General features: G+C 47.9%; 1 protein-coding gene across 9 annotated transcripts in view; it reads right to left on the reverse strand.

Annotated features, from left to right (window-relative positions):
* Window positions 1-24,792, reverse strand: part of HM13 (histocompatibility minor 13) — a 55,414-nt gene extending 30,622 nt beyond the window's left edge. For 5 of the 9 annotated variants that reach the window (XR_004032935.1, XM_030825410.1, XM_030825411.1 and 2 more), the window contains exons 1-4: window positions 24,457-24,790; window positions 11,659-11,757; window positions 11,186-11,314; window positions 871-953 (exon numbers count right to left, since the gene is read on the reverse strand). Coding sequence is in view for 6 of the 9 variants with exons in the window: in XM_030825410.1 (XP_030681270.1) it covers window positions 871-953; window positions 11,186-11,314; window positions 11,659-11,757; window positions 24,457-24,639 (494 nt within the window). In the remaining 3 variants the exon portion in view is untranslated. Of the gene's footprint in view, window positions 1-772; window positions 954-11,185; window positions 11,315-11,658; window positions 11,758-24,456 lie in introns of all 9 variants that reach the window. The other 4 variants (XR_004032936.1, XM_003273489.4, XM_003273490.4 and 1 more) reach the window with 2 other exon arrangements.
* Window positions 24,793-25,195: the final 403 nt, after the last annotated feature.

Genomic DNA, 25,195 nt, shown 5'->3' on the forward strand with positions numbered 1-25,195 from the left:
TAATGGACCACTCTCCCCACTGAAAGGACACGAGCATGTGGCAGTTTGAGTTAGGGTAGCAGTGGGAAGAGGATGGGCTCTGGAGCCACACCTGGGTTTGAATCCTGGCTCTGTTGCTTATTAGCAGTGTGATCCTAGCAAATTTCTTAACCACTCTGGGCTTCAGTTTCCATAACTATCATACAGGTGCGAAAGCAAAAGCAACCCATATAAGGTTGTCTGGCAGGTTAACACAGATAATGACAGTAACAGCTAATAGTTACTGAACACTTTAAATCGCCAGATACTGTGCTAAAAGCTTTCCACATGACCCCATGGGAAGGGCACTATTATTTTTCTCCACATTCACCAGGAAATTGAGGCCAGAGAGATTAAGTAACTTGCCCAAGATCACAGAGCTATTAAGTGGCAGTCTGGACTCAAAGTCAGGTAGTCAAATGCCAGAGCCCGTGCTCCTAACTTTTCACTATGCTGCCTCTGGCTCCTTACGAAACAAGATCTTGTGTGAGGAGCCCAACATGGCACTTAGCACACAGCTAGGCCACAACACCCGGCAGGTGGTACTGGTGTTACTCACCTGAGTACTGTCACAACTAACATGACATTACTGCTCACAAATCACTTTCCCAACAGCTGTGGTGGCAGAAACACCCACCAGATCCTCATCATGTCTATAAGGAAACTGTGGCCCAGAGAGGTCATTGTTCTTGTCCTAGTCATCTACAGTGTGCAGGGGAAAGAGTCCCTTGAGTTTTATAGCCAGGATTCAAACCTGGCTCTGAATGATGCCAAAAGTCATGTTCTCATCCAAGACCCTGTACTGGTTCCCGAGAAAGCTGCTTCAAATGTTGCAGAGAGATGCCTTCTGACCTGATGGTGTGGGACAGGGCCAGGATTCCCAGCACGAAGAAATACATGGACAGCAGGAGGTTGATGTACTCCTGGGAGAATATCTGAGGCAGAAATACAAAGAGAAACAGGAAGTTAGGGTTGCTAGTAGCTGTGAGGAAACCAGAGTCCCTGCTTCTCTTCTGGAGGTTGGTCTCACCCTTCTTGAGTTGGGGGACAGTCAGGAAGAGTCTCAGACAATACTACCGGCATTCTAGTTTCTGCAGCTGTGGGGGAAAGGGGAGAAACCTCAAGCCCCCAGATGTACCTCGCAAAGGGGTCTGTAGGTTTACGTTTAGTGGCCCTATTATCTGGAGAGAGGCAATTATGTTTGTGCTCAGAGTGCTGCACAGGGGTTCTGAAGGGATAAGGGAGTCTTCAGTATAGGGCCCCAAGAGAGCTGTTGGAACCTCAGAACTCGCTCTTCCACGTTTCCTTCTCCCTGTTTAATCATCCAGGGAGCCCCTACAGAGTGGCCACCCAGGCCCCAAGCATGCTAGTTACAAGATATCTGTCCCACTCCATTCTCCACATTCTGCTTTCTGAAGATTCCTCCTGCAGTGGTGGCTGAAGCTATGACAGCATCCCTGACAGCTGCTTCTTGGTCTTTTCGTCATTAGATGAAACTTCAGAAATATTCTGTCACAGTGCTCCAGTCAATGATCACGTGTTAATTCTAGACTTTGGAAAGGCTATGCCATGGTGCATGTTTGCTGCATCCCTGATGAATTTGTTACTATCGTGGTCTCTAACCTGGAGGGAATAATGTGCTGTTGTGTGGGGTGTAGGGAACCTGGCCACTCTCAAGCAAGGCTGTTTTGGAATCTGCTGAACATCTGTCAGATCATGTCACTCCCTTACTGGAAGCCTCTCCGCAGCTAACCTCTGCTCTCATAAGCTGAAAGCTCACATCCACCTGTTGGCCTCTTGCCCTCGTGGTGGCCACCACAGGTCTCCTGAGCCTTGGCTCACACATGCTCTTTCTCTACACACTGCAGCCACACTGGCCTTTTTGCAGTATGATGTGTGTGCCACATGCCCACCCACAGGCAGCTGTGTACAAGCTCTCCTGCTGCCTGAGATGTTCTCTCTTCTCTCTTCACCAAGGCCACCCCTACTCAACGTTCTTTAGCTCCCAGATCAGAGAAGCTTTGCTCACATAGTTTCTATGACACAATAACCCCTCAGTAATTCAGCCCATATTGATTGATTGCCTACTACGTGCAAGGCATTGTGCTAGACACCAGTGATTCAGCAAGGAATCAGGCAAAGTCGCTGCTCTCCTAGAGTTCACGGGCCAGTGAGGGAGAAAGAATCTCGAAAGAAACAGTTACCTATATTGTTAGGTGGTAATGGGCACTAAGAAAAGCAAACCAGGGCAGAGAGATAGAGAATGAAAGGGCAGAGCTGCTATTTTAGACAGGTGGTCAGGGAAGGCTCTGGAGGAGAGGACATAGGAGGAGAGTCATAAACGAAGGGAGCAGGTGCAAAGGTCCTGAGGTGGGTGCATGTTCATGTGTGCAGGGACTACAGAGGGCCTGTGAGCCCCGAGCTAAGGGAGCATGGGGACAGTGTCAGGAAAGTAGCCTGGGCGGGAAGAGGGAGCCAGACCCTGCAGTGCCATGGGAAAGTCTTTAGATTCGCCTGCATGAGACAGGCTGGTACTGGAGTGCTGAGGGCAGGGTTTGACATGATCAGACAGCATGAGAGGACCCCTCTGCTGCTGTGTAGAAGACCCTGAAGGGCAAGAGTGGAAGCAGGGAGCAGGAGAGGGGGACGGTGCCCTGCCTTGGGGGGATGGAGGGGAAGTGATGAGCAGTGGAAGGATTCCCGATCTGTTCTGCTCCCTTGACCCCCACCCTCCCTGAGATGGAGTTTCGCTCTTGTTGCCCAGGCTGGAGGGCAATGGTGAGATCTTGGCTCACTGCAACCTCCACCTCCTGGGTTCAAGTATTTTCCTGCCTCAGCCTCCCAAGTGGTTGGGATTACAGGCATGCACCACCATGCCCGGCTAATTTTGTATTTTTAGTAGAGATGGGGTTTCACCATGTTGGTCAGGCTTGTCTTGAACTCCTGACCTCAGGTGATCCACCTGCCTCGGCCTCCCAAAAGTGCTGGGATTACAGGCGTGAACCACTGCACCCAGCCTCCAGATCTGTTCTGGAATTGGAGCTGCAAGATGTGTGAAGGGGCTGGATACAAGGGCTTGGGGGATGCAGGGAGAAGGATGACTCCTGGAGTTTCGGCTGAGCTAGGACAGTGCAGGTGCTGTTGTGGATAAGGGGCTTGGGCAGTTCACCTTAGGTGGAGGTTCACCCTGAGCTGGTTCTTCCATGCTTTCCTGGTGCTATGGACCTCACCTTAACATCACTTTGTACAGCTGTAACTTCACATCTATCTGTGTGATTGGTGTCTGTCTCTACCACTTAACAAGATGTTTCTTGAGGACAGGGACGGTCAGCTGTTTTTCTCACTTCAGTATCCCCAGTACCCAGCCAGGGCCTGATGTAGCAGGCTCTCAATAAATGCAGAATGACTGAATGGAAGGGCAAATTGGTGGTCTATGTTACTGCTACAAGAAAAAGACCTATGAGCAGACTTTGTAGGCATATGGATTGTGCTTTATTTATGACGATGTGGCATATCTCTCACATTGCATTCTTTCAATCTGAGCCCTTGGGGCAAACTGCTCTCAGGCCACACCTCTGAGCTTCTGGTTGGTTTCACTGTGACCCATGTGGATTGGGCACCAGGTCTCACTTTCCTTTGTGTTTTGGCTGCAAAAAAGCCAGAGCCACAGCTAAGCCCATTTCTAGCAAGAGTACAGGCTTTAGAGCATGGGGTATGGGTGTGGTCCTCACCCAAGGCTTGTTTTATCTTATTTTAATTTTCTCCTTTAACTCTATTTCTTCTTTTTTGTTATGCTGTTGGATTTAATTTTTTGAGTTGCCTCAAAGGAATCAATTTTAAATAAGGTGGGATAAAGTAAATACTATGTTTGTGAAATGTTACTGTATTTGTGAAATGTTACTATATTGTAAAAATTTGTGAAATGTTACTACATTGTAAAAATTTAAAACTTATTTTAAAAACTTATTTACAGTTGCCTCAACATCCCCACAAATAGGCTATGAACATTCTGCCCAGGTTCTCCTTCTGGCCCTCTTCTTCTTCTTCTTTTTTTTTTTTTTTTTTTTTTTGAGATGGAGTCTTGCTCTGTCGCCCAGGCTGGAGTGCAGTGGCACAATCTCGGCACACTGCAAACTGCGCCTCCCAGGTTCATGCCACTCTCCTGCCTCAGCCTCCTGAGTAGCTGGGACTACAGGTGCCTGCCACCATGCCCGGCTAATTTTTGTATTTTGTTTAGTAGAGACGGGGTATCACCATGTTATCAGGATGGTCTCGATCTCCTGACCTTGTGATCTGCCCGCCTCGGCCTCCCAAAGTGCTGGGATTACAGGCGTGAGCCATTGCACCCGGCCCATTTCTTTTTCTTTTTTTTCATTCGAAACAGGGTCTCACTTTGTTGCCTAGGCTGGAGTGCAGTGGCCTGATCTTGGCTCATTGCAGCCTCGACCTCCAGGGTTCAAGTGATCCTCCTGCCTCAGCCCTCAAGTAGTTGGGACTACAGGTGTGTGCCACCACGCCTGGCTAATTTTTGTATTTTTTGTAGAGACAGGGTTTCACCATGCTGGCCAGGCTGATCTTTAACTCCTGGGCTTAAACGATCTGCTGCCTTGGCCTCCCAAAGTGCTGGGATTACAGGCGTGAGCCATGGTGCCCAGCCTCTGGTCCGCTTCTTCTATAACCTAATACCATTCAAACACAGGTAAATCCCCTCATGCCCTTTGCTTGTACTACCCTGAGCCCCAACAGAGGCACTTGCCCAGGGGTCCTCCTCTCTCCTTCCTTCTCTCTGTCCTCTCCCCCTTCTCCCCACCTGCTTGGTTGAGTGGCTTCCTTGAAGCTCCTCCCATATGGCCCCCTGTGTGGCATGCATGCCCATGTGAGTGTAGTAAATCCGGTAATTTCATAAGCCTCTCTGAGCATAGTTTCTGTGACTATGTGAGAGTGATCCTTAAAAGACTTCATAAAGTGGGCTGGGTGCGGTGGCTTGCGCCTGTAATCCCAGCACTTTAGGAGGCCAAGGTGGGAGGACTGCATGAGGCCAGGAGTTCAAGATCAGCATGAGCAACATGGCAAGACCCCATCTCTACAAAATAAAAAAAAATTAGGTGGGCGCGGTGGTGCATGCCTATAGTCCCAGCTACTCAGAGGGCTGAGGTGGGAGGACCACCTGAGCCTGGGAGTTTAGTTATTGCAAACTATGATCGTACCACTGCACTCCAGCCTGGGTGAAAGAGTAAGACTCTGCCTGTAAAAACAAGAACAGAAAAACCTCACAAGGGGAACTTCTTTTTTACAACACAATTGGTGATGAGGATGGGATCATTCTAAACTCAGGGTGAAAGTCCTTGAGAGAGAGGCATATGAAATGAAAGGATTTATTATACTCACAGGTCCTACAGAAGGAGACCCATGGCCAAGTGCCTTCTCTGGGGCTCAGGGTGAAAGACACAAGCAAAAGGGGATCTCACTGATGTGTCTGAATGTCACTAGGTCACAGTAGAGGAGGGCAAGAAGGGGAACTTGTGGCAGGGACCAGCCTTACACACTGGCACCTGTTCACCTGAGCAAAGTGTTCATGGCCTGTTTGTGGGATGCTGAGGCATCAGGAAAATATGAAGTTTTTTTTTGTTTTTTTTTTTTGAGACGAAATCTCACTCTGTCACCCAGGCTGGAGTGCAGTGGCGTGTTCTCGGCTCACCACAACCTCTGCCTCCTGGGTTCAAGCGATTCTCCTGCCTCAGCCTCCCGAGTAGCTGGGACTACAGGCATGGGCCACCGTGCTCGGTTAACTTTTTTGTATTTTTAGTAGAGACGGGGTTTTACCACGTTGGCCAGGCTGGTCTCAATCTCCTGACCTCAGGTGATCGGCCCACCTTGGCCTCCCAAAGCGTTGGGATTACAGGCGTGAGCCACTGCACTTGGCCCTGAAGTTTTAAAAATGTACAATGCAGTTACAAACTCCAGTGCCCCAACCAGGAGGAGGGGAGGAAAAGGGCCAAGGGAGAGCCGCTGTGGTGGGCTGTTTTTCTGTTAAGCAAACCAACCAGCCAGATGTCGGGGGTAGTCCAGGAGGAGCCCAGTGGCTGTGCTGTCCAGACAGCTGCCTTTCAGAAATCTTACTGGGGACACTCTAGAGGCACGGGGAAGAGGTATACTCTGTGCTTCTGGCACGAGGCAGACTGAGGCTTACCTGCCCAGAGAGGAGGAAAGGCTGAGCAACAGGAAGCCAGTGCCTTAAATAAAAATGCTCACACCCACTGCTGCCAGAAATTCCTTTTGGGAGCATCTGGTCTAAGGAAAGAATCCTAAATACTAAAAATGTTAGAAGGTCTCTCAAGACTTCAGAAATATCTGCCAAAAGCAAAGGCAGAAGCAATGGCTGGATGTACACAGAGCCACAGAGAGATCTTAAGGTACAGAGAGCGGAAAAGGAAACAGAGGGAGATGCAATGCACAGTTCTATTTATGGAAATGCAATTCCCACTCATACACACAGATACACCAACACTACATATTTTATAAGAAACATACACATCTAAGGACAGAAGTCAAATGCATTAAAGCAGCTGCCTCTGGCAGAGAGAGAAATGAAGGTGGGAAATGGAGGTGGATATTGGAGTGAAGTGGGAAAAAAAAAACGTAGGGGGGCCTGGCATAGACCAAGGATGGTATGCTATGAACCAAGGCATTTGATAAATTCAGCTGTTTTGTTTGCTTGTTTTGTTTTGAGATGGAGTCTCTCTCTGTCACCAGGCTGGAGTGCAGGGGCGCGATCTCGGCTCACTGCAACCCCCGACTCCCTGGTTCAAGCTAGTCTCCTGCCTCAGCCTCCCAAGTAGCTGGGATTACAGGCATGTGCCACCACGCCCTGCTAGTTTTTGTATTTTTAGTAGAGATGGGGTTTCACCATGTTGGCCAGGATGGTCTTGATCTCCTGACCTCGTGATACACCCGCCTTGGCCTCCCAAAGTGCTGGGATTACAGGCTTGAGCCACCGCGCCCGGCCTAAATTCAGCTCTTTACCTGAGGTCCAGGAAAAAAGAAAAAAAAACAACAACCTGTGAATAGCCAATGTTATTTAGTGCACTCTAATTTCTTAGAGTAAAAATCAGAATGACATTTTCTGTTTAAAGTGAGGCGGATGCTTTAAGTCAACTGTGCTGTATCTGCTTATAGGGATATTTTTCCGCTTTTATTGTCAGGGTAACATTCGTGTCCAGGCTGGAGTTCAGTGGTGTGATCATAGCTCACCATAGCCTTGAACTCCTGTGCTCAAGTCATCCTTCAGCCTCAATCTCCTGAGTAGCTGGGAATATAAGCCTGCACCACCATGTCTGGCTAATTTTTAAATGTTTTCTAGAGATGAGGTCTTGCTATGTTGCCCAGGCTGGTTGCCTGTGGGGATATCCTGTAACCATTAAAAAGAGCATTTCTCAGGAGGCTGAGGCAGGAGAATTGCTTGAACTTGGGAGGCAGAGATTGCAGTAAGCTGAGATCATGCCACTGCACTCCAGCCTGGGTGACAGAGACTCCGTCTCAAAAAACAAAACAAAACAAAACAATAACAACAAAAAACAACAACAACAAAAAACAACAAAAAAAGAGGATTTACAGCTGGGTGTAATGACATACATCTATAGTCCCAAATACTTAGGAGGCTGAGACGGGAGGATCATCTGAGCCCAGGAGAACAAGGCTTCAGTAAGCTATGATTATGTGACTGCACTCCAGCCTGGGCAACAGAGCAAGACCTCATCTCTAAAAAAAAAAAAAAAAAAAAAAAAAAAAAATCCGATCCAAAATGAGGGAGCTATGAAATAGGAAACACGTGTTAAAAAATTATGTTTTTGGCTGGGCGCAGTGGCTCACACCTGTAATCCCAGCACTTTGGGAGGCCAAGGCAGGTGGATTACCTGAGGCCAGTAGTCCAGCCTGATCAACAAGGTGAAACCCCGTCTCTACTAAAAATACAAAAATTAGCTGGGCATGGTGGCACGCACCTGTAATCCTAGCTACTTGGGAGGCTGAGGCAAGAGAATCGTTTGAACCTGGGAGGTGGAGGTTGCAGTGAGCCGAGAACTCGCCACTGCACTCCAGCCTGGGCAACAGAGTGAGACTCCATCTCAAAAAAAAAAAAAAAAAAAAAAAAAAAAAATCTTTTTAATTCACTCACAGACTTGAAAAAACTGAAAATTTTGGTGCTATCCAATGCAGGTGAGCGCCTGGGTAGGCCAGCACACTTGTAACTGTCAGTGGGAATGTAAAATGGTACAATCTTTTTGGAGGGTGATTTGGCACTATCTAATTACAAATGGAGATGCATTTGACCTGGTAGACCTATTGCAGATAGACTTGAAGAAAATAAGTGCACAAATTATGTGTATGAGTGTTCATGATAATACTGCTATGATACCCCAACACTGGACAGACCTAAATACCCTCAGGGTACACTGTAAAACAGAACCATAAGCAGCTGTTAAAAAGAATGAAAGAGGCTGGGCATGATGGCCCATGCCTGTAATCCCAGCACTTTGGGAGGCTGAGGCGGGCAGATCACAAGGTCAAGAGATCAAGACCATCCTGGCCAACATGGTGAAACCCCATCTCTACTACAAATACAAAAATTAGCTGGGTGTGGTGGCACGCACCTGTAATCCCAGCTACTCCGGAGGCTGAGGCGGGAGAATCACTTGAACCAGGGAGGCAGAGGTTGCATTGAGCTGAGATCACACACCACTGCACTCCAGCCTGGCGACAGAGCAAGAGTCTGTCTCAAAAAAAAAAAAAAAAAGAAGAATGAAAGAATGGGGTAATTTGACTGTGTTGATATAAAAATACCTCCATGGTAAGAATCATGTATTTGATACATATATAAATATATATAATTTAACATAAGTATAGATTTATGCATGACAGAATCACAGGAAACTGTATTGGGGAGAGGATAATGGTTCATTTGTACTTTAGGTTGAAAAAAATATATATAGTTTTTGAGATGGAGTTTTGCTCTGTTGCCTAGGCTGGCAACAAATTTTGTTAAATGATATACATTATTGATGAGTCAGTTTATTTATTTACTTATGAATGAGATGAGGTCTTACTATGTTGCCCACACTGGCCTCCAACTCCTGAGCTCAAGTGATCCTCCCACCTTAGCCTCCCAAAGTACTAGGATAACAGGTGAGCCACTGCGCCAGGCCTACATGTATATTTATTTTTTAATTGAGTCATTTCTTTTTTTTTTTTTTTAAATTGAGACAGAGTCTCGCTGTGTCGCCAGGCTGGAGTGCAGTGGCACCATCTAAGCTCACTGCAACCTCTGCTTCCTGGGTTCAAGCGATTCTCCTGCCTCAGCCTCCCGAGTAGCTGGGACTACAGGTGCACACCACCATGCCCAGCTAATTTTTGTATTTTTAGTAGAAACCGGGTTTCACCATGTTGGCCAGGATGGATTTTTGTAGTTTTTGTAGAGACGGGGTTTCACCATGTTGGCCAGGGTGGTCTTGAATTCCTGACCTCAGATGATCCACCCACCTTGGCTTCCCAAAGTGCTGGGATCACAGGTGTGGGCCACTGCGCCCAGCCTACATTTTAAGATGTAAATTAAAGACATCCTTGAGGAATTTTCAATGACCAGGAAAAAAGTTAACATACTATTAAAAGAACAAGAAGGGGCCAGGTGTGGTGGCTCATGCCTGTAATACCAGCACTTTACAAGGCCAAGGAGGGTGGATAGCTTGAGCCTAGGAGTTCGAGACCAGCCTGGGTAACATGCAAAACTCTATCTCCACTAAAAATACGAAAATTAGCTAGGTGTGGTGGTGCACACCTTGTAGTCCCAGCTACTCTGGAGGCAGAGGTGGGAGGATTGCTTGAGCCCAGGAGGTTGAGGCTATAGTGAGCCATGATTGCACTATGGCACTCCAGCCTGGGTGACACAGCAAGACCTTGTCTCAAAAACAAAACAAAACAAACAAAACAAGGGCCTGGCATGGTGGCTTATATCTGTAATCTTAGTGCTTTAGGAGGCCAAGGAGTTTGTTACCAGCCTGGGCAACATAGTAAAACCCTGTCTCTAAAAATAAAATACAATAAAATAAAATCAGCCAGTTTTCCACTTGAGTCCAGGAATTGAGGTTCCCGTGAGCCATGATTGTACCAGTGCACTCCAGGCTGGGCAAGAGTGACACCCTGTCTCTAAACAAACCAATAAACAAAGAAAAACCTAACATAAACAACAAAAAGAAGATCTAACACTACAGTTATGATTATAATAATGCTAAACATACACTTATTAAAAGGCTGAAAGGGATGGATGCAGTGGCTTACGCCTGTAATCCCAGCACTTTAGGAGGGAAAGGTGGGAGGATCACTTGAGCCCAGGAGTTTGAGACCAGACTGGGCAACAAAGCGAAATCTTGTTTCTACTAAAAGAAAAAATTGGCCGGGCACAGTGGCTCACGCTCGTAATCCCAGCACTTTGGGAGGCCAAGGCGGGCGGATCATGAGGTCAGGAGTTTGAGACCAGCCTGACCAACATGGTGAAACCCTGTCTCTACTAAAAATACAAAAATTAGCTGGGCGTGGTGGCGCACGTCTGTAATCCTAGCTACTCAGCCGGCTGAGGCAGGAGAATCACTTGAACCTGGGAGGTGGATGTTGTAGTGAGCTGAGATTGCGCCACTCCACTCCAGCCTGGGTGACAGAGCGAGACTCCGTCTCAAAAAAGAAAAAATTAGCAGGGTGTGGTGGCGCATGCCTATAATCCCAGCTACTTGGGAGGCTGAGGCAGGAGGATCTCTTGAGCCTAAGAGGTTGAGGCTACAGTGAACTGTGATGGCACCATTGCACTCCAGCCTGGGGGACAGAGTGAGACTCTGTCCTAAAATAAATAAAAAGCCCGAAAGGAGATATGCCAAAATGTTAATGACTACTTCTGTCTTGTGGAATTTATTTTTCCCTCTATTGATATACTTTCTTTAGTTTTTCTGAATATATTACTTTTATAATCCAGAAAATAGTACAACTAAGGAGAGTTTGCAGTAACATGAGAAAATGTTTATGATGTTATTAATGTGAAGTGAAAAAAGCAGCTACAAACTGAATACACCATGTGGTCACAGCTACGGAGAAACCATGCACAGGGAGAAACAGTGGAAGGACACACCTCCGAAGGGAAACTGTGACTGTCTCTGGTAGTGGGGTTTTGGATGACTGCTGTTTTTCCCTTTTTACTTTTCTGTGTTTTCCAGGTTTTCAACACTGAGCCTGTGTAACTTTTATTGGGAAAATAAACCTCGATAAATTAAAAAAAAAAAAAAAAAAAGGCCATTAGTATGGTAGAGGTATGTCTGAGCACAAGCTATACCCCATCCCAACATAAACAGTATGATGAAACCAAACTGATATCACAAAAACAAAACAAAAAGCTACATGGATAAAAGAAATACAGACTAGTGAGAAAGGGTCCCAAACACTAACAGTTGTTGTCTTTGGGTAGGTCTATGGGTGAATTATTAATTTTTCTCTCTTCTTTATTTTCTATAAATGAACATGCATGGCTCTTGTGATGGGAAAAATAAAACAAAATAAGATAAAGTCATTGAGATCAAATGACACAACAAATGGCAAAAGACTTACTTTGAAAAAGAGGTAGAGCCCCAAGAGTGTGCAGCTGGCGATGATGGGGAAGCGGGCAGCATCCCGGCTGGTGATCGTTTCAGGCATGTCCGAAGCATTCTAGAGGAGAGAATGGCAATGGCTCAGCACGGCTGGTTCCCATGTGTTCCTGCAAGGCTCTGCTAATGCTGTTCCCTTGGCTAGGGATGCTGCCTGCCTCATCCTGGGGCAAGATGCTCTGATCTTGCCATTTTTTTTTTTGAGACAGAGTCTTGCTCTATCACCCAGGCTGGAATGAAGTGGCATGATCTCGGCTCACTGCAGCCTCCGCTTCCTGGGTTCAGGCGATTCTCCTGCCTCAGCCTCCCGAGTAGCTGGGACTGTAGGCATGCGCCACCATGCACAGCTAATTTTTGTATTTTTAGCAGAGATGGAGTTTTACCATGTTGGCTAGGCTGGTCTCGAACTGACCTGAAGTGATCCACCTGCCTCGGCCTCCCAAAGTGCTGGGATTACAGGTATGAGCCACCATGCCTGGCTGCTCCTGCCATTCTGCCATGAGGAGATCTGGACCCTGATCAAGAGACCAAGGAGAACCCAGGGCATGTGTGACACATCTGGGGAGAAGGGCTATGGCAGAGGCCATTCCCGTGTGGAATAACTGAGAGAAGAAAACCTGGACACCAGCGATGCCACAGCAGTTTCAGACCTCTCGAAGAAAATTGTTTTCAGTTTTCTAATGGATCAGCCAAGAGGGAAAAATGACTATTCTGTCATCCAGTAGGTAATGAAATTAACAACAAACAAGACAGACAATGGCTGAAACTGCACATAGGAAGACACCAACTGTGAAGAGAAGCAAATCTTGACAAAACTTAAATTTAAGAAATTTGACTGGCAGACTTGAAAATGGTAAAAATAAAAGCCACAATTAAATTTATAATGGCAGATGCTATAGTTGGCAAGAATGTGATGTGGGTAAAGAACTGATGAATGATAAATATTTACATGAAAAAGAACTAAATGCAATCAAAATAATTTCAGTGTTACAAAAATGGAAAAGAATTGAAAATGGAGTAACAGACCAACATAGAAATAGATTAGCTTCATAGAATTTATGCCAAAGAAGGCCAGGCGTGGTGGCTCACGCCTGTAATCCCAGCATTTTGGAAGGCCGAGGCGGGTAGATCACGAGGTCAGGAGTTCGAGACCAGCCTGGCCAACATGGTGAAACCCCCGTCTCTACTAAAAATACAAAAATTAGCCGGGCTCAGTGGCGGGCACCTATAATCCCATCTACTTGGGAGGCTGAGTCAGGAGAATTGCTTGAACCCAGGAGGCAGAGGTTGCAGTGAGCCGAGATCGTGCCACTGAACACCCTAGCCTGGGCGACAGAGCAAGACTCCGTCTTAAAAAAAAAAAAAAAAAAGAATTTATGACGAACTTTTTTTTTTTTTGAGATGGAGTCTCACTCCATCACCTAGGCTGGAGTGCATTGGCACAATCTTGGCTCACTGCAACCTCTGCCTCCTGGTTCAATCAATTCTCCCGCCTCAGCCTCTCAAGTAGCTAGGACTACAGGCACATGCCACCATACCTGGCTAATTTTTGTATTTTTTGCAGAGAGGGGGTTTCGCCATGTCGGCCAGGCTGGTCTCAAACTCCTGGCCTCAGGTGATCTGCCCGCCTTAGCCTCACAAAGTGCTGGACTTATAGGTGTGAGCCATTGTACCCGGCCAGAACTTTCTAATGAAAATTTATCAATGATATGTAGTACTGGTATAAATTTATTTTATTTTATTTTTGGTATAAATTTGTATTCCAAACAGGTTAAAAGCTTCCAGGATCACAGTGGTCTCTACTTGCCCTCTCTCTGCTAGGCAAAATCCTCACAGTCCTCAAGGGCCTAGTAAATGTCACTGCCATGAAGCCCTTCCAGATTTCCCCGCTGGGACAAGCCTACCCTGCAACTGTTTTATATCATGGCTACCAAAAGTCCTAGCAATGCCAGATTAGACTCCTACTCATGCCGAAGTTCTTTCCATAGTAGCCACAGGCTCATTACAGTGCCTGAGATTCTACCATCACCATGTCCATCCTGCAAGTAAAGCACCAGCATCCCTAGAAGAAGGGATCGCATTCAGTTATGGAGACTCACAAATATTTTGGCTCACAAAAACCAACAATAAAAAACCTGCTAAGAGAGAGGGTGTCTGGAGAAGGTAAGACTAGCTCAGAGAGGCCCTAGTGTCCCAGGTGGAAGGTTGCAAAGAGGGAAGGAGATGGGGCAGAGGGCAGTAAGCCCACGAAATGACTACTAGGAGAGGGAGGTGTGGGCTAGATTTGAAATCCTGGGCTTAAGTAATCCTCCTGCCTCAGCCTCCCAAGTAGCTGGGATTACAGGCATGCGCCACTGTGCCTGGCTAAGGGAAATACATAGACAGCACTGGCCTAAAGTATAAACCTGTCCAGCCTTTTGGGGAGGGTAATTTGGTAGGATGCATTCGATTGAAATTTCCACATGCCCAAAGACACAAAAAGAAGAGCCACAGAGGCCGGGCGCGGTGGCTCATGCTTGTAATCCCAGCACTTTGGGAGGCCGAGGTGGGCGGATCACGAGGTCAGGAGATCAAGACCATCCTGGCTAACATGGTGAAACCCCGTCTCTACTAAAAAATAGAAAAAATTAGCCAGATGTGGTGGCGGGCACCTGTAGTCCCAGCTACTTGGGAGGCTGAGGCAGCAGAATGGCGTGAACCCGGGAGGCGGAGCTTGCAGTGAGCCAAGATCGTGCCACTGCACTCCAGCCTGGGCAACAGAGTGAGACTCTGTCTCAAAAAAAAAAAAAAAAAAAACCACGGAACAAGAACTACAAATGGCTCTTAATAATAAAAAAAAGTCTTTATTCTCACTCTTAATAAGAGCTCAGACTAAAGCACACTGAGATTCTGTTTTTTGTCTAATAGAAAGGTAAGAATCCACACACTGGGTAACATACTGAGTCAGTGGGGCTACGGGGAAAGATGTAGTCTCCCACACTGCCTATGAGAGTCAATCTGTCTTCCTGTAGAAAGCAACTAGGCAATACATAAAAAATCACAAATACACATACCCTTTGACCAAGCAATTCCACCTGTGGGAAATCTCCCTACAGATATAGTTCATACATAAGTAAAATGCTACATATAAAGTGTATCCAAGGTATTCCTTGCTCTGTTAACAGCTTGCTGAGTAACTGGGTTTACTTCTCTGTCAAACAGGAGGACGATCTCTAGCCTCACTTCAAAAAAGGTCCAAGAGCCTTCTTTTTTTTTAAAGAAAAGCGACAGTCTCTCTTTGTTGCCCAGGCTGGAGTGCAGTGGCAGGATCATAGCTCACTGCAGCCTTGAACTCCTGGCATCAAGTGATCCTCCTGCCTTGGCCTCCTAAAATGCTGAGATTATAGACATGAACCACGACACCCAGCCCCATAGGAGTCTTAAACCAAATGAGATATGGGATGCGAAACAGCCTGGCAAACTGTAAAGTACTGTGCCCGTATTGGGGGTTGTGACTATCAGGGAGAGCTGAGTGAGGAGGTCCCTAACCACACCCTTGCCTATGCATGGCTGAGGCAGCCCAGGCTCTGGGCTGGAAGAGAGACCCTCCCCTCTGGAGCCACTGGAGGCAGCTCCATATGAGTCACTTGGACGGCTTTGCCAGGAGGTGGGAGTGGGGTGGGTGAGCAATACCCACATGAGAGGCCCGGTTTCCTTCCTTCCCTATTCTCTCCCAACCCTTGGCTTCTGCTTTTGCCAGCAGGGTGCTGTGGGACTTGGGCAAGTTCCTCATCCCCTCTGAGCATCTCCACACATTCAATACATTTCCTGTGTAGCAGTAGTATGGGTACAAAAATGAGTTCCTGATCTTGAAGCACTCACAGGCAGGTAGGTTAATACCATGACATGATACATATTACAGGGAACAGGTATTCTATTTTATGGAATGCACAGCAAAACTGGCTGGGCGTGGTGGCTCATACCTGTAATCCCACAGCACTTTGGGAGATGGAGGCGGGCGGATCACCTGAGGTCAGGATTTCGAGACCAGCCTGGCCAACATGGTGAAACCTTGTCTCTACTAAAAATACGAAGATTAGCTGGGCGTGCTGGTGTGCACCTGTAATTCCCAGCTACTTGGGAGGCTGAGGGAGGAGAACAGCTTGAACCTGGGAGGTGGAGGTTGCAGTGAGCTGAGACTGAGCCACTGAACTCCAGCCTGGGTGACAGCGAGACTCTGTCTCAAAAAAAAAAAAAAAAGACCAGCCTGGCCAACATGGTGAAACCCCATCTCTACTAAAAATACAAAAATTAGCTGGGTGTGATACCGTGCACCTATGGTCCCAGCTACTCAGGAGGTTGAGGCAGGAGAATTGCTTGAACCCGGGAGGTGGAGGCTGTAGTGAGTGGGGATCGTGCCACTGAACTCCAGCCTCGGCAACAGAGCGAGACTCTGTCTCACATAAAAAAAAAAAAAAAAAAAAAAAAGCCCCTCCAAAACAAAACCCCAAACAGGCTATTATAATGTAGTGTGACACATGATGCAACAGACATGTATATCAGTGTGACACACAATATGAACATCAGCAGTTATGAAGGGACTCTGAGATCAGGAAGTCCATTTGGACTCCCAGCTCTACTTCCCAGCTGTGGGACCTTGGGAAAGTGATTTTTTTTTTCTCTAAGCCTCAGTTTCCTCAGCTGTAAAACAAGTTGTGAGGATTCTGATTTCTGCTTTGGAAGTACTCAGCATTGTGCCTTGAGTCATCATTTAAACTGTATACACCATTTGTATCATTATTATGCACAATGGAATCACGAGACAGCCAACAAGACACTATTTCTGCAGAGAAGTAAGGGAGTCAGAGGTGGCGAGAGCAGGTACCACTTAAGCAAGGCCTTGATGGTCAAGCACAGGGTCTGGTAGTCTGGAGCCAGATAAATGCTGACTGGGTTGAGGAGTCAGCTTGTCATTTTTTTTTTTTTTTTTTGAGTGGAGTTTTGCTCTCTTTGCCCAGGCTGGAGTGCAGTGGCACAATCTCGGCTCACTACAAATCAAGTGATTCTCTGCCTCGGCCTCCTGAGTAGCTGGGATTGTAGGTACCCGCCACCACACCCGGCTAATTTTGTATTTTTAGTAGAGATGGGGTTTCACCATGTTGGCCAGGCTGGTCTCAAAGTCCTGACCTCAGATGATCTGCCTGCCTTGGCCTCCCAAAGTGCTGGGATTACAGGTGAGCCACCATGCCTGGCTTGAGGAGTCTGCTTTGTGTACAAGGAAAGGAAGTGCTTATCAGGCAGAAAGATATGCACATGCAGAGGCTCAGGGCTGTCAAAGGACACACAGGACTCTGTGGCTTCACCTACAAACCAGTATTATGGCTCATTTCCACATATTCCTTTCAATTCAGCTCAGCACCCTGGGTGGGAAGAGGCCTAATCTTATTCAGTGACAAACCAAGGTTGGACAGATCCTCTCCATCACACAGAGGACTCTGGTCTCCTTTGTGGGTGACTTATAAATATCCCATGCTGCAATGCTGAGTCAGAATGGGAGACCGGACTGTAATCCCAGCACTTTGGGAGGTCAAGTGGGCAGATCGGTTGAGCCCAGGAGTTTGAGACCAGCATGGGCAACATGGAGAAACTCTGCCTCTATTAAAAAAAATAAATAAATAAAAGAACGGGAGACCTGAAATCTGACGATAATAGTAATAACAATAACATTACTGCACTGTTCTAGGTACTTTACATGTTTTCATCCTCACAAAAACCCCACAAAGCAGGTCCTTTTTTTTTTTTTTGTTTGAGACAGAGTCTCGCTCTGTTGCCCAGGCTGGAATGCAGTGGCGCAATCTCGGCTCACTGCAACCTCCGCCTCCTGGTTTCAAGCAATTCTCGTGTCTCAGCCTCCCGAGTAGCTGGGACTACAGGCATGTACCACCACGCCCAGATAATTTTTTGTATTTTTAGTAGAGACAGGGTTTCATCATGTTAGTCAGGATGGTCTCGATCTCCTGACCTCGTGATCTGCCTGCCTTGGCCTCCCAAAGTGCTGGGATTACAGGCGTGAGCCACCGCGCCTGGCCAGCAGGTACTTTTAATAGCTGTTTTACAGATGAGGAAGCGGAGGTCTAGAGAGGTGAAGTAACTTGCTTAGTGTCACACAGCTGGTGAGTGGCAGAGCCAGGACTGAAACTGAGGCAGTCCAGTTCCAGACCCCAAACTCTTAGGAGCTATTTCCTAGAAGATTTCTATCTTTCCTATCTGGAAATTTCTGTTGGAAAGTTTTAACAGGAAGATACTTGGGAAGCCTGCAACCTTTCTGAGGAACAGAATCCTGAAGGTAACTGAACAGCTAATCTTTGTAGTGACAAAAATACTAAAAAGTTGTTAGGATTCTTTACCAATCCAATTGCGATTTTTTAACCAGATTTGCGTATGTAAATACAATAGCTCCTGCAACATAAAACACAATTAGAAAGTGGGGGAAAAACCTGACACAAACAGCAGAAGTAAATGTAGCTTCCATGACATTCTGGATGTTGTTATCAGAGCGGAAACAAAAGCTGTAAGAGAGGACAGATGCCTGCTTCAAGCCATTGGCACGGCTCAAGCTCTCAGAGCACTGCTTCTACACCATGCCCTGGAAATGATCTGAAATTCACGGGCCATTCTGTTACTGTTGCCCCAGCTGGAGACTCCAGAGTCTCCATTCCTTACCACAACATCCAGTCACTCAGCTCTCCAAGGTTACCTTTCCTAACTTCCCACCCCAATCCTTTGGCCCTCATTGCTGTCTTCAACAACCCCTGCACCAATATTACACTTCTCCCTCCTGCCTATCACCCACCCTGCCATGAGCTCTTTCTAAAGCCTACACCTGATTGTATCACATATCTGCTTAAAAACCTCTGGAGAAGCCAGGCACAGTGGCTCACACCTGTAATCCCAGCACTATGGGAGGCCGAGGCGGGCGGATCACTTGAGGTCAAGAGTTCGAGACCAGCCTGGCCAACATGGTGAAACCCTATCACTACTAAAAATATAAAAATTAGCCGGGCGTAGTGGCACACACCTTTAATTCCTGCTACTTGGGAGGCTGAGGCACGAGAATTGTTTGTACCCGGAAGGCGGAGGTTGCAGTGAGCCAAGATCACACCACTGCACTCCAGCCTAGCCAAAGAGTGAGACTCTAACAAACAAACAAACAAAAACAACAACAAAAAAACAAAACCTCTGGAGAACAGACTACTCCACAGCCATTAAACAAGAATTGAGATCACTGCTGGTGGGAAAGTAAACTGATACAACCTCTACAGTGGATCATATGGTAAAATCTATCTAAATAAAAAGTGTGGGCTGGGAACAGTGGCTCATGCCTGTAATCTCAGCACTTTGGGAGGCCAAGGCGGACAGATCACCTGAGGTCAGGAGTTTGAGACCAGCCTGGCCAACATGGTGAAACCCCATCTGTAGGAAAAATATAAAAATTAGCCAGGTGTGGTGGGTGCGCGCCTGTAATCCTGTAATCCCAGCTACTCAAGAGGCTGAGGTGGGAGAATTGCTTGAACCCAGGAGGCAGAGGTTGCAGTGAGCTGAGATGGCGCCACCGCACTCACAATCAGCCTGGGTGACAGAGCGAGACTGTCTCAAAAAAAAAAACAAAAACAAAAGGGTGCATAGCCTTCGACCCACCAATTTTGAGAAATTTATCCCACAAATACACAGACAAGCGTGAAATAAAAATGTATAGTGATATTAATTTCAGCATGGTTTGTAATAGCAAAAGACTGAAACAACCCAAATGACCAGTGGGGGACTCAAATTCTCAAATTTGAGCATGCATCAGAATCACCAGGTGGGCTTGTTAAAACACACATTGCTGGGCCCACCTTGAGCTTCTGATTCAGAATGTGCATTTCTAACAAGTTCTGGGGTGATGCTGACACTGCTGGCCCAGGGACCAGATACTAGAGAACTAGCATTCTAAGCAAACTGGGGTACAAGTGGGATACCATACAGCTGTTAAAGAACACACCCACACCCTATGTACTGACATGATTGGATCTGCAACACACATTAGGTGAAAAAAGCAAGGTGCAAGGAAGAGTGTGCTGGCCAGGCGCGGTGGCTCACGCCTGTAATCCCAGCACTTTGGGAGGCCGAGGTGGGTGGGTCACCTGAGGTCAGGAGTTCAGGACCAGCCTGGACAACCTGGTGAAACCCCATCTCTGCAAAAATACAAAAATTAGCCAGGCATGATGGCAGGTGCCTGCAATCCCAGCTACTCGGGAGGCTGAGGCAGAAGAATCGCTTGAACCCAAGAGATGGAGCGTGCAGTGAGCTGAGATTGTGCCATTGCACTCCAGCCTGGGTGACAGAGCGAGACTCGGTCTCATTAAAAAAAAAAAAAAATCAGGGAAAAGTATATGCCTATTTATTTGTAAAGACACAGAATCTTTCTGGATGGATATCTAAGAAACACAGAAGAGGGGCTGCCTCTGAGGAGGGAAATAGGGCAGCTTGGGGTAGCAGGGAGACTTTCACTGTGCACCCCTTTGTACCTTTTGAATTCTGTACCATGGGCATGTATTACCTACCCTCCCCACCATAAAAGATGAGGTAGATCTCTCTCTCTCTCTCTATATATATATTTTTTTTTGAGACAGGGTCTCACTCTGTTGCCCAGTGGTGCAATCAGGGCGCACTGCAGCCTTGAACTCCTGGGCTCAAGTTATCCTCTCGCCTCAACCTCCAGAGTAGCTAGGACTACAGGTGCATGCCATCATGTCTAGTAAACTTTAGGTCTATATGTACTGACACAGAAAAATAATGAAACATATTATTATTATTATTTTTGAGATGGAGTCTCACTCTGTCGACCAGGCTGGAGTGCAGTGGCGTGATCTCGGCTCACTGCAACCTGTGCCTCCCGGGTTCAAGCGATTCTTGTGCCTCAGCCTCCTGAGTAGCTGGGATTACAGGTGTGCCCCACCACGCAAAGCTAATTTTTGTATTTTTAGTAGAGATGGGGCTTCACCATGTTGGCCAGGCTGGTCTTGAACTCCTGACTTTAAGTGATCCACCTGCCTCGGCCTCCCAAAAGTGCTGGGATTACAGGCATGAGCCACCGTGCCTGGCCAACGTACTGTTAAAGAAAAAAAAAACTGCTGGGCACGGTGGCTCATGCCTGTAATCCCAGCACTTTGGGAGGCTGAGGAGGGTGGATCACCTGAGGTCGGGAGTTTGAGACCAGCCTGACCAACATGGAGAAATCCCATCTCTACTAAAAATACAAGATTAGCCAGGCGTGGTGGTGCCTGCCTGTAATCCCAGCTACTCGGGAGGCTGAGGCAGGAGAATCGCTTGAACCTGGGAGGTGGAGGTTGCAATGAGCCAATCATGCCATCGCACTCCAGCCCGGGCAACAAGAGTGAAACTCCATCTCAAAAAAAAAAAAAAAAAAAAAAAAAAAAAATCAAGTTGTGGAGAAATATGTACTATATAATCCAATTTTTATAAAAATAAATTTACATGTCTATATACACAGACACATACACAACGTATGTGTATACACAGAAAAAATTCTCGAAGGTTATATACCCAACAGCCAGTTGGGTTACTTCCAAGGAATAGTGCCCAGGAGGCTTTTCCTTTATACTTCTGCACTGCTTGATTTTTTTTTTTTTTTTAACAAATGTATAGTATTTTTGTAACAATAACGATTAACCGCTGCATTGCTTTCAGGATTCTCTTCCCCAGAAAGGCCACAAGCTTCCTGAACATCTTGTCACTACATCCAAGCCCCTCTCCTGGGCTCACATGATACTCTTCACTGCCTCCCTGAACACATCTTGTGGTCCCCTGCCCCACCTTCTCCTGCTCTGCCTGTTGGACTCTCCCCATCCATGCAAAGACAACTGCTGCCCCCTCCAGGAGGCCTATCTATTTACTTGGCTAGTCACATGTCTGTTTCTCCTTGGTGACTGGGCTCAGTGAGGGCAGGGCTTGGCCTTCTTTGTCCCGGAACTCCTGGTACCCAGCCCAGAGCCTAGCCCACAGCAGGCACCCAGTCCTGTTTGCTGAGGGCCCTTTAAACCAATGTTTAATGTGCAGCTACTGCCTGGGTCAGATTCACTTCTGTGTGGGATATAGGACTCTTGACAGTGATGGGTGCTGCTCTGAGACTGCTCCTCCCAAGGCTCACAACATACTCCTGGAGGCTCTACCTTCTTTCTCTCCATGATTTCACAATTTTCCCTGCCTGTTATGGACACCTTGACCCTTGGGGAGAATTCTTTCCTCACATTCCCTCTCTCCCAACTGGTTTTGGGGTCCAACACTGGTGGGAAATCAAAACTGGGTCCCCACACTAACTCTTCTCTCTCCTTTTCACATGACCAGGGAAACGACTCAGGGTAGAAAGGGAGTCACTTGGCCTGTCCTTTCCCTAGGTCAATGCTGCCTGTCTTTAAAGGTACCTGTATTAGGAGAGAGCCCTGGACTAGGACTAGGCATACCTGGTTCTGCCCCTAAATGGCAGAGTGATCTTCAGAAGTCATTTCTTTGACTCTCAGTTTCCTTTCCTGTACAACGAGGATAATGAAACTGGCTCTGCCTGCCACCTCAGTTGCTGTGAGCATCAAAGGGCGTGAAGGTTTTGCAAGCTTTACAGCATCTGGGTCATTGGTGGTGGCAGGCTCTTAATGGTCAGGTCCTGTTTGTAAATTCATACAGTCCTCCACACCCTGCTGCCCTGCAGGAGATGCTTGGGAGAGGTATTCAGAGGCTAAGGCTTTCTCCTATCCATACCCTCTGTTCCAGCCACACCAAACCTTCCACTATTTCCTGAACTGCCTCGTAGCCTCCTGCCTCCGTACCTCTCTCTGCTTACCTGGTTTCTTTTGCTTAGAATGCCTTCTCCTGGCTGAAATTCTACCTCTACGTCAAGGCTCAGGCCTACCTCTAGCACAAAGCCTCCCTGCACTGTCCCAGATGTGCTCAATCTTTCTCCCTAAACCTTGTAGCATTGCTTGTATTATAATCACAGATCTAGTTATTATTCTTTCACCTGGGCTCCCGAATTCCTTGGTGACAGGGCTCTGACCTACTCATCTTTGCAGCAATCCTCCCTTACCCCTGACGGTGGAAGTTCAGGAAATACTGTTGCCTGTAAGGTGTTTTCTGCAGAGATTAGTGATCCATGTACAGAAGTTGCCAGGGAGAATTACTCAGTTTGGAGAGCAGCTCAGATCAAGCTGCCTAGCCTTATGCCAGCTGTCCTTCGCCTCCTCTGCCCTGGTTTATCTCAGAACTTCTCTCGACACTAAGTGTCTACCTGACAGGCATAGTAGAGAGGCTTAATATCACCTGAACTCAGCTTAGAAAAATCCAAATAAAAAGGAAAATGGAGTCATGTTTGAGTCTCTCAGCCTAAGCCCTGCCTAACTACTTTCCTTTGCATCTGATCGCATATAGAGCCAGTAGTGAGTTCTCTGCTCTTGGGGAAGGAGGGTGGCAGGCCTCAGCTACTGCTCAAGTCGGGTAGTGTTTTGAGAACCTCAGCTTCAGCAGTTTCAAAAGTGGCAGCTGCTTTGTGGGCCTGCCCTCTTTGGGCAAGACAGCTTCCACTTAGGTCCATCCTCAGGTCTGGGTGGGGGAGGAGCATCGGGGAGGTACAGATTAAGAGGTTGTGGAGGAAAGGAGAGAGTGCCAGGAAGTGAAAAGCCATTGGTACAACGGGCTAGAGAGGGCTTAATATAGGGAAGAAGTGGGGCAGGGAAGGGGGAGGGAGAAGCAGAAGGTGAAATGTGCTGGAGTCCTCCTAGGTATCCAATGGGACAGATGTTGAGGAAGGCCAGGGATGGAGTCTGGCCCAGTCTCACAAGAGGGGCCAACAGTGGCCCAGCAGACAGGCCCAGTTTGGTGGGGGGATTGTCTTGGGGGTATGGGGAGAAGGGCTACTTTGAGGTAGGGTCAAAGGCTGGGTGGGAAAAGGGTTACAGGTTAGGAACAAGGTCTGGGTTTTGACTAGGCCATGTCCAAGGTTGGATGGTAGTTAAGAGAGAGGAAACCAGGAAAACAAGACGTCCATGCCTGGTTGGAAAGTAGAGGCACCAAGATGCCAGGTTCTGAGGAGCCAGCTGACTGGGATGGTTCCAGAAAGTGATGTGAAAAACTGAGGTCTAAGAGATCATTGTTTTTGAGGCAGGGGCAAGGGCCAGGTGTGGGGGATCTAGGTGAGCACATAAGGTGCCACAGATTCCAGTGAGACAGGAGTCAGAGTCTAGGGATGGGTCTGGATGGTAGAAAGGGCCCTGCGGTGGGCTGAGGCAGGGTTCCTAACAGGGGATGACACGAAACTGTACCATTCAGTAAGTTGTGAGGACCAGTATCCATCAGGTATAGATGGGGCTGGTCTGCCTGGGCCCAACAGGCTCAGAACAATCAGTGCCCGAGTCGCAGTGCGGGGACGGGCTGACAGCGTTCCCAGCCGCGGCATGATGCACAGGGAGGGAAGCGTCAGGGTCCGAGTCGGGAGCAGAAGCAAGTTCCTATTGGGGAAGGTGTCATACCCTGGTCGGGGGTCGGTGCCCAGATCCCGGGGCAGGAAATGCCAGCCCCGGAATGTGGGCCCGAGATAGAGGGAATGGTGGTGATCAGGGCTGGGAAGAGTCAGTGTCCGGGGAGAGGAGGTGTCTGTCCCGCCTAGGAAGGGTCCATGTCGGCCGTGTTCGGTATGGGGGTGGAAAGTGCCCGGTTTTCCCGCTGACCCTACCTTGCCGCGGGCGCAGCGTACGGAGCGCAGGGCGCCGAAGAAGATGGGCAGCAGCGCCATGAGCAGGAGGCTGCCGTAGGCCAGCGCGATGCCCTCGGGCGTGGAAGGCGGCCGCGTAGTGCTGTTGGTGGGGCCGCCTGCCTCGGCGCTGCCGTTATGCGGATCGCTGAGGGCCGAGTCCATGGCGAGGGTGCGTTCGGGATCCGACTCCAGCTCCGGTTGCTGCAGCAGGGACGCAGACGGAGACACCGGCTCTGCAGGGAAAGCCACGTTCCCCTAAGGCAACAGGAAGTGACGTCTCCCACCCAAGCCCGCGCCGCGCACGCTCGCACACACGCTTGCACGCACTCGCGCGCGCGTGCACGTCTCCCCGCCCGCTCGCCCTCTAGCGGTGGCAGAGGGCCGGGCGGCGGGTTGCTAAGCAACTTGTTAGTGGTCCGGACAGGGGCTCCGGGCCACTGCGGTGAGCATGCGACCCGAATGACCATTTCCCAGTCCCAGCCGGTCTCCTCAATCCCAGGCTGTCCACTCTCCGCAAATCCTCATATTCCGAATAACTAAGAACGTGTTTATTCATACATGCATTTATTGGGTATCCAATTGTTTATTCACTCCTTAAATATTTATTGAGTGTCCCTCAATATGCCAACAACTGTCCGAGGCTCTGGGGACACTGAGGTGAACAATATAGGCAAAAGTTCGTCCTTGCCTTCGTGAAGCTTGCATTTTAGTGCAGTGT

The sequence above is a fragment of the Nomascus leucogenys genome, chromosome 13, assembly GCF_006542625.1.
Source record: "Nomascus leucogenys isolate Asia chromosome 13, Asia_NLE_v1, whole genome shotgun sequence".
Taxonomy (NCBI): Eukaryota; Metazoa; Chordata; class Mammalia; order Primates; family Hylobatidae; genus Nomascus; species Nomascus leucogenys.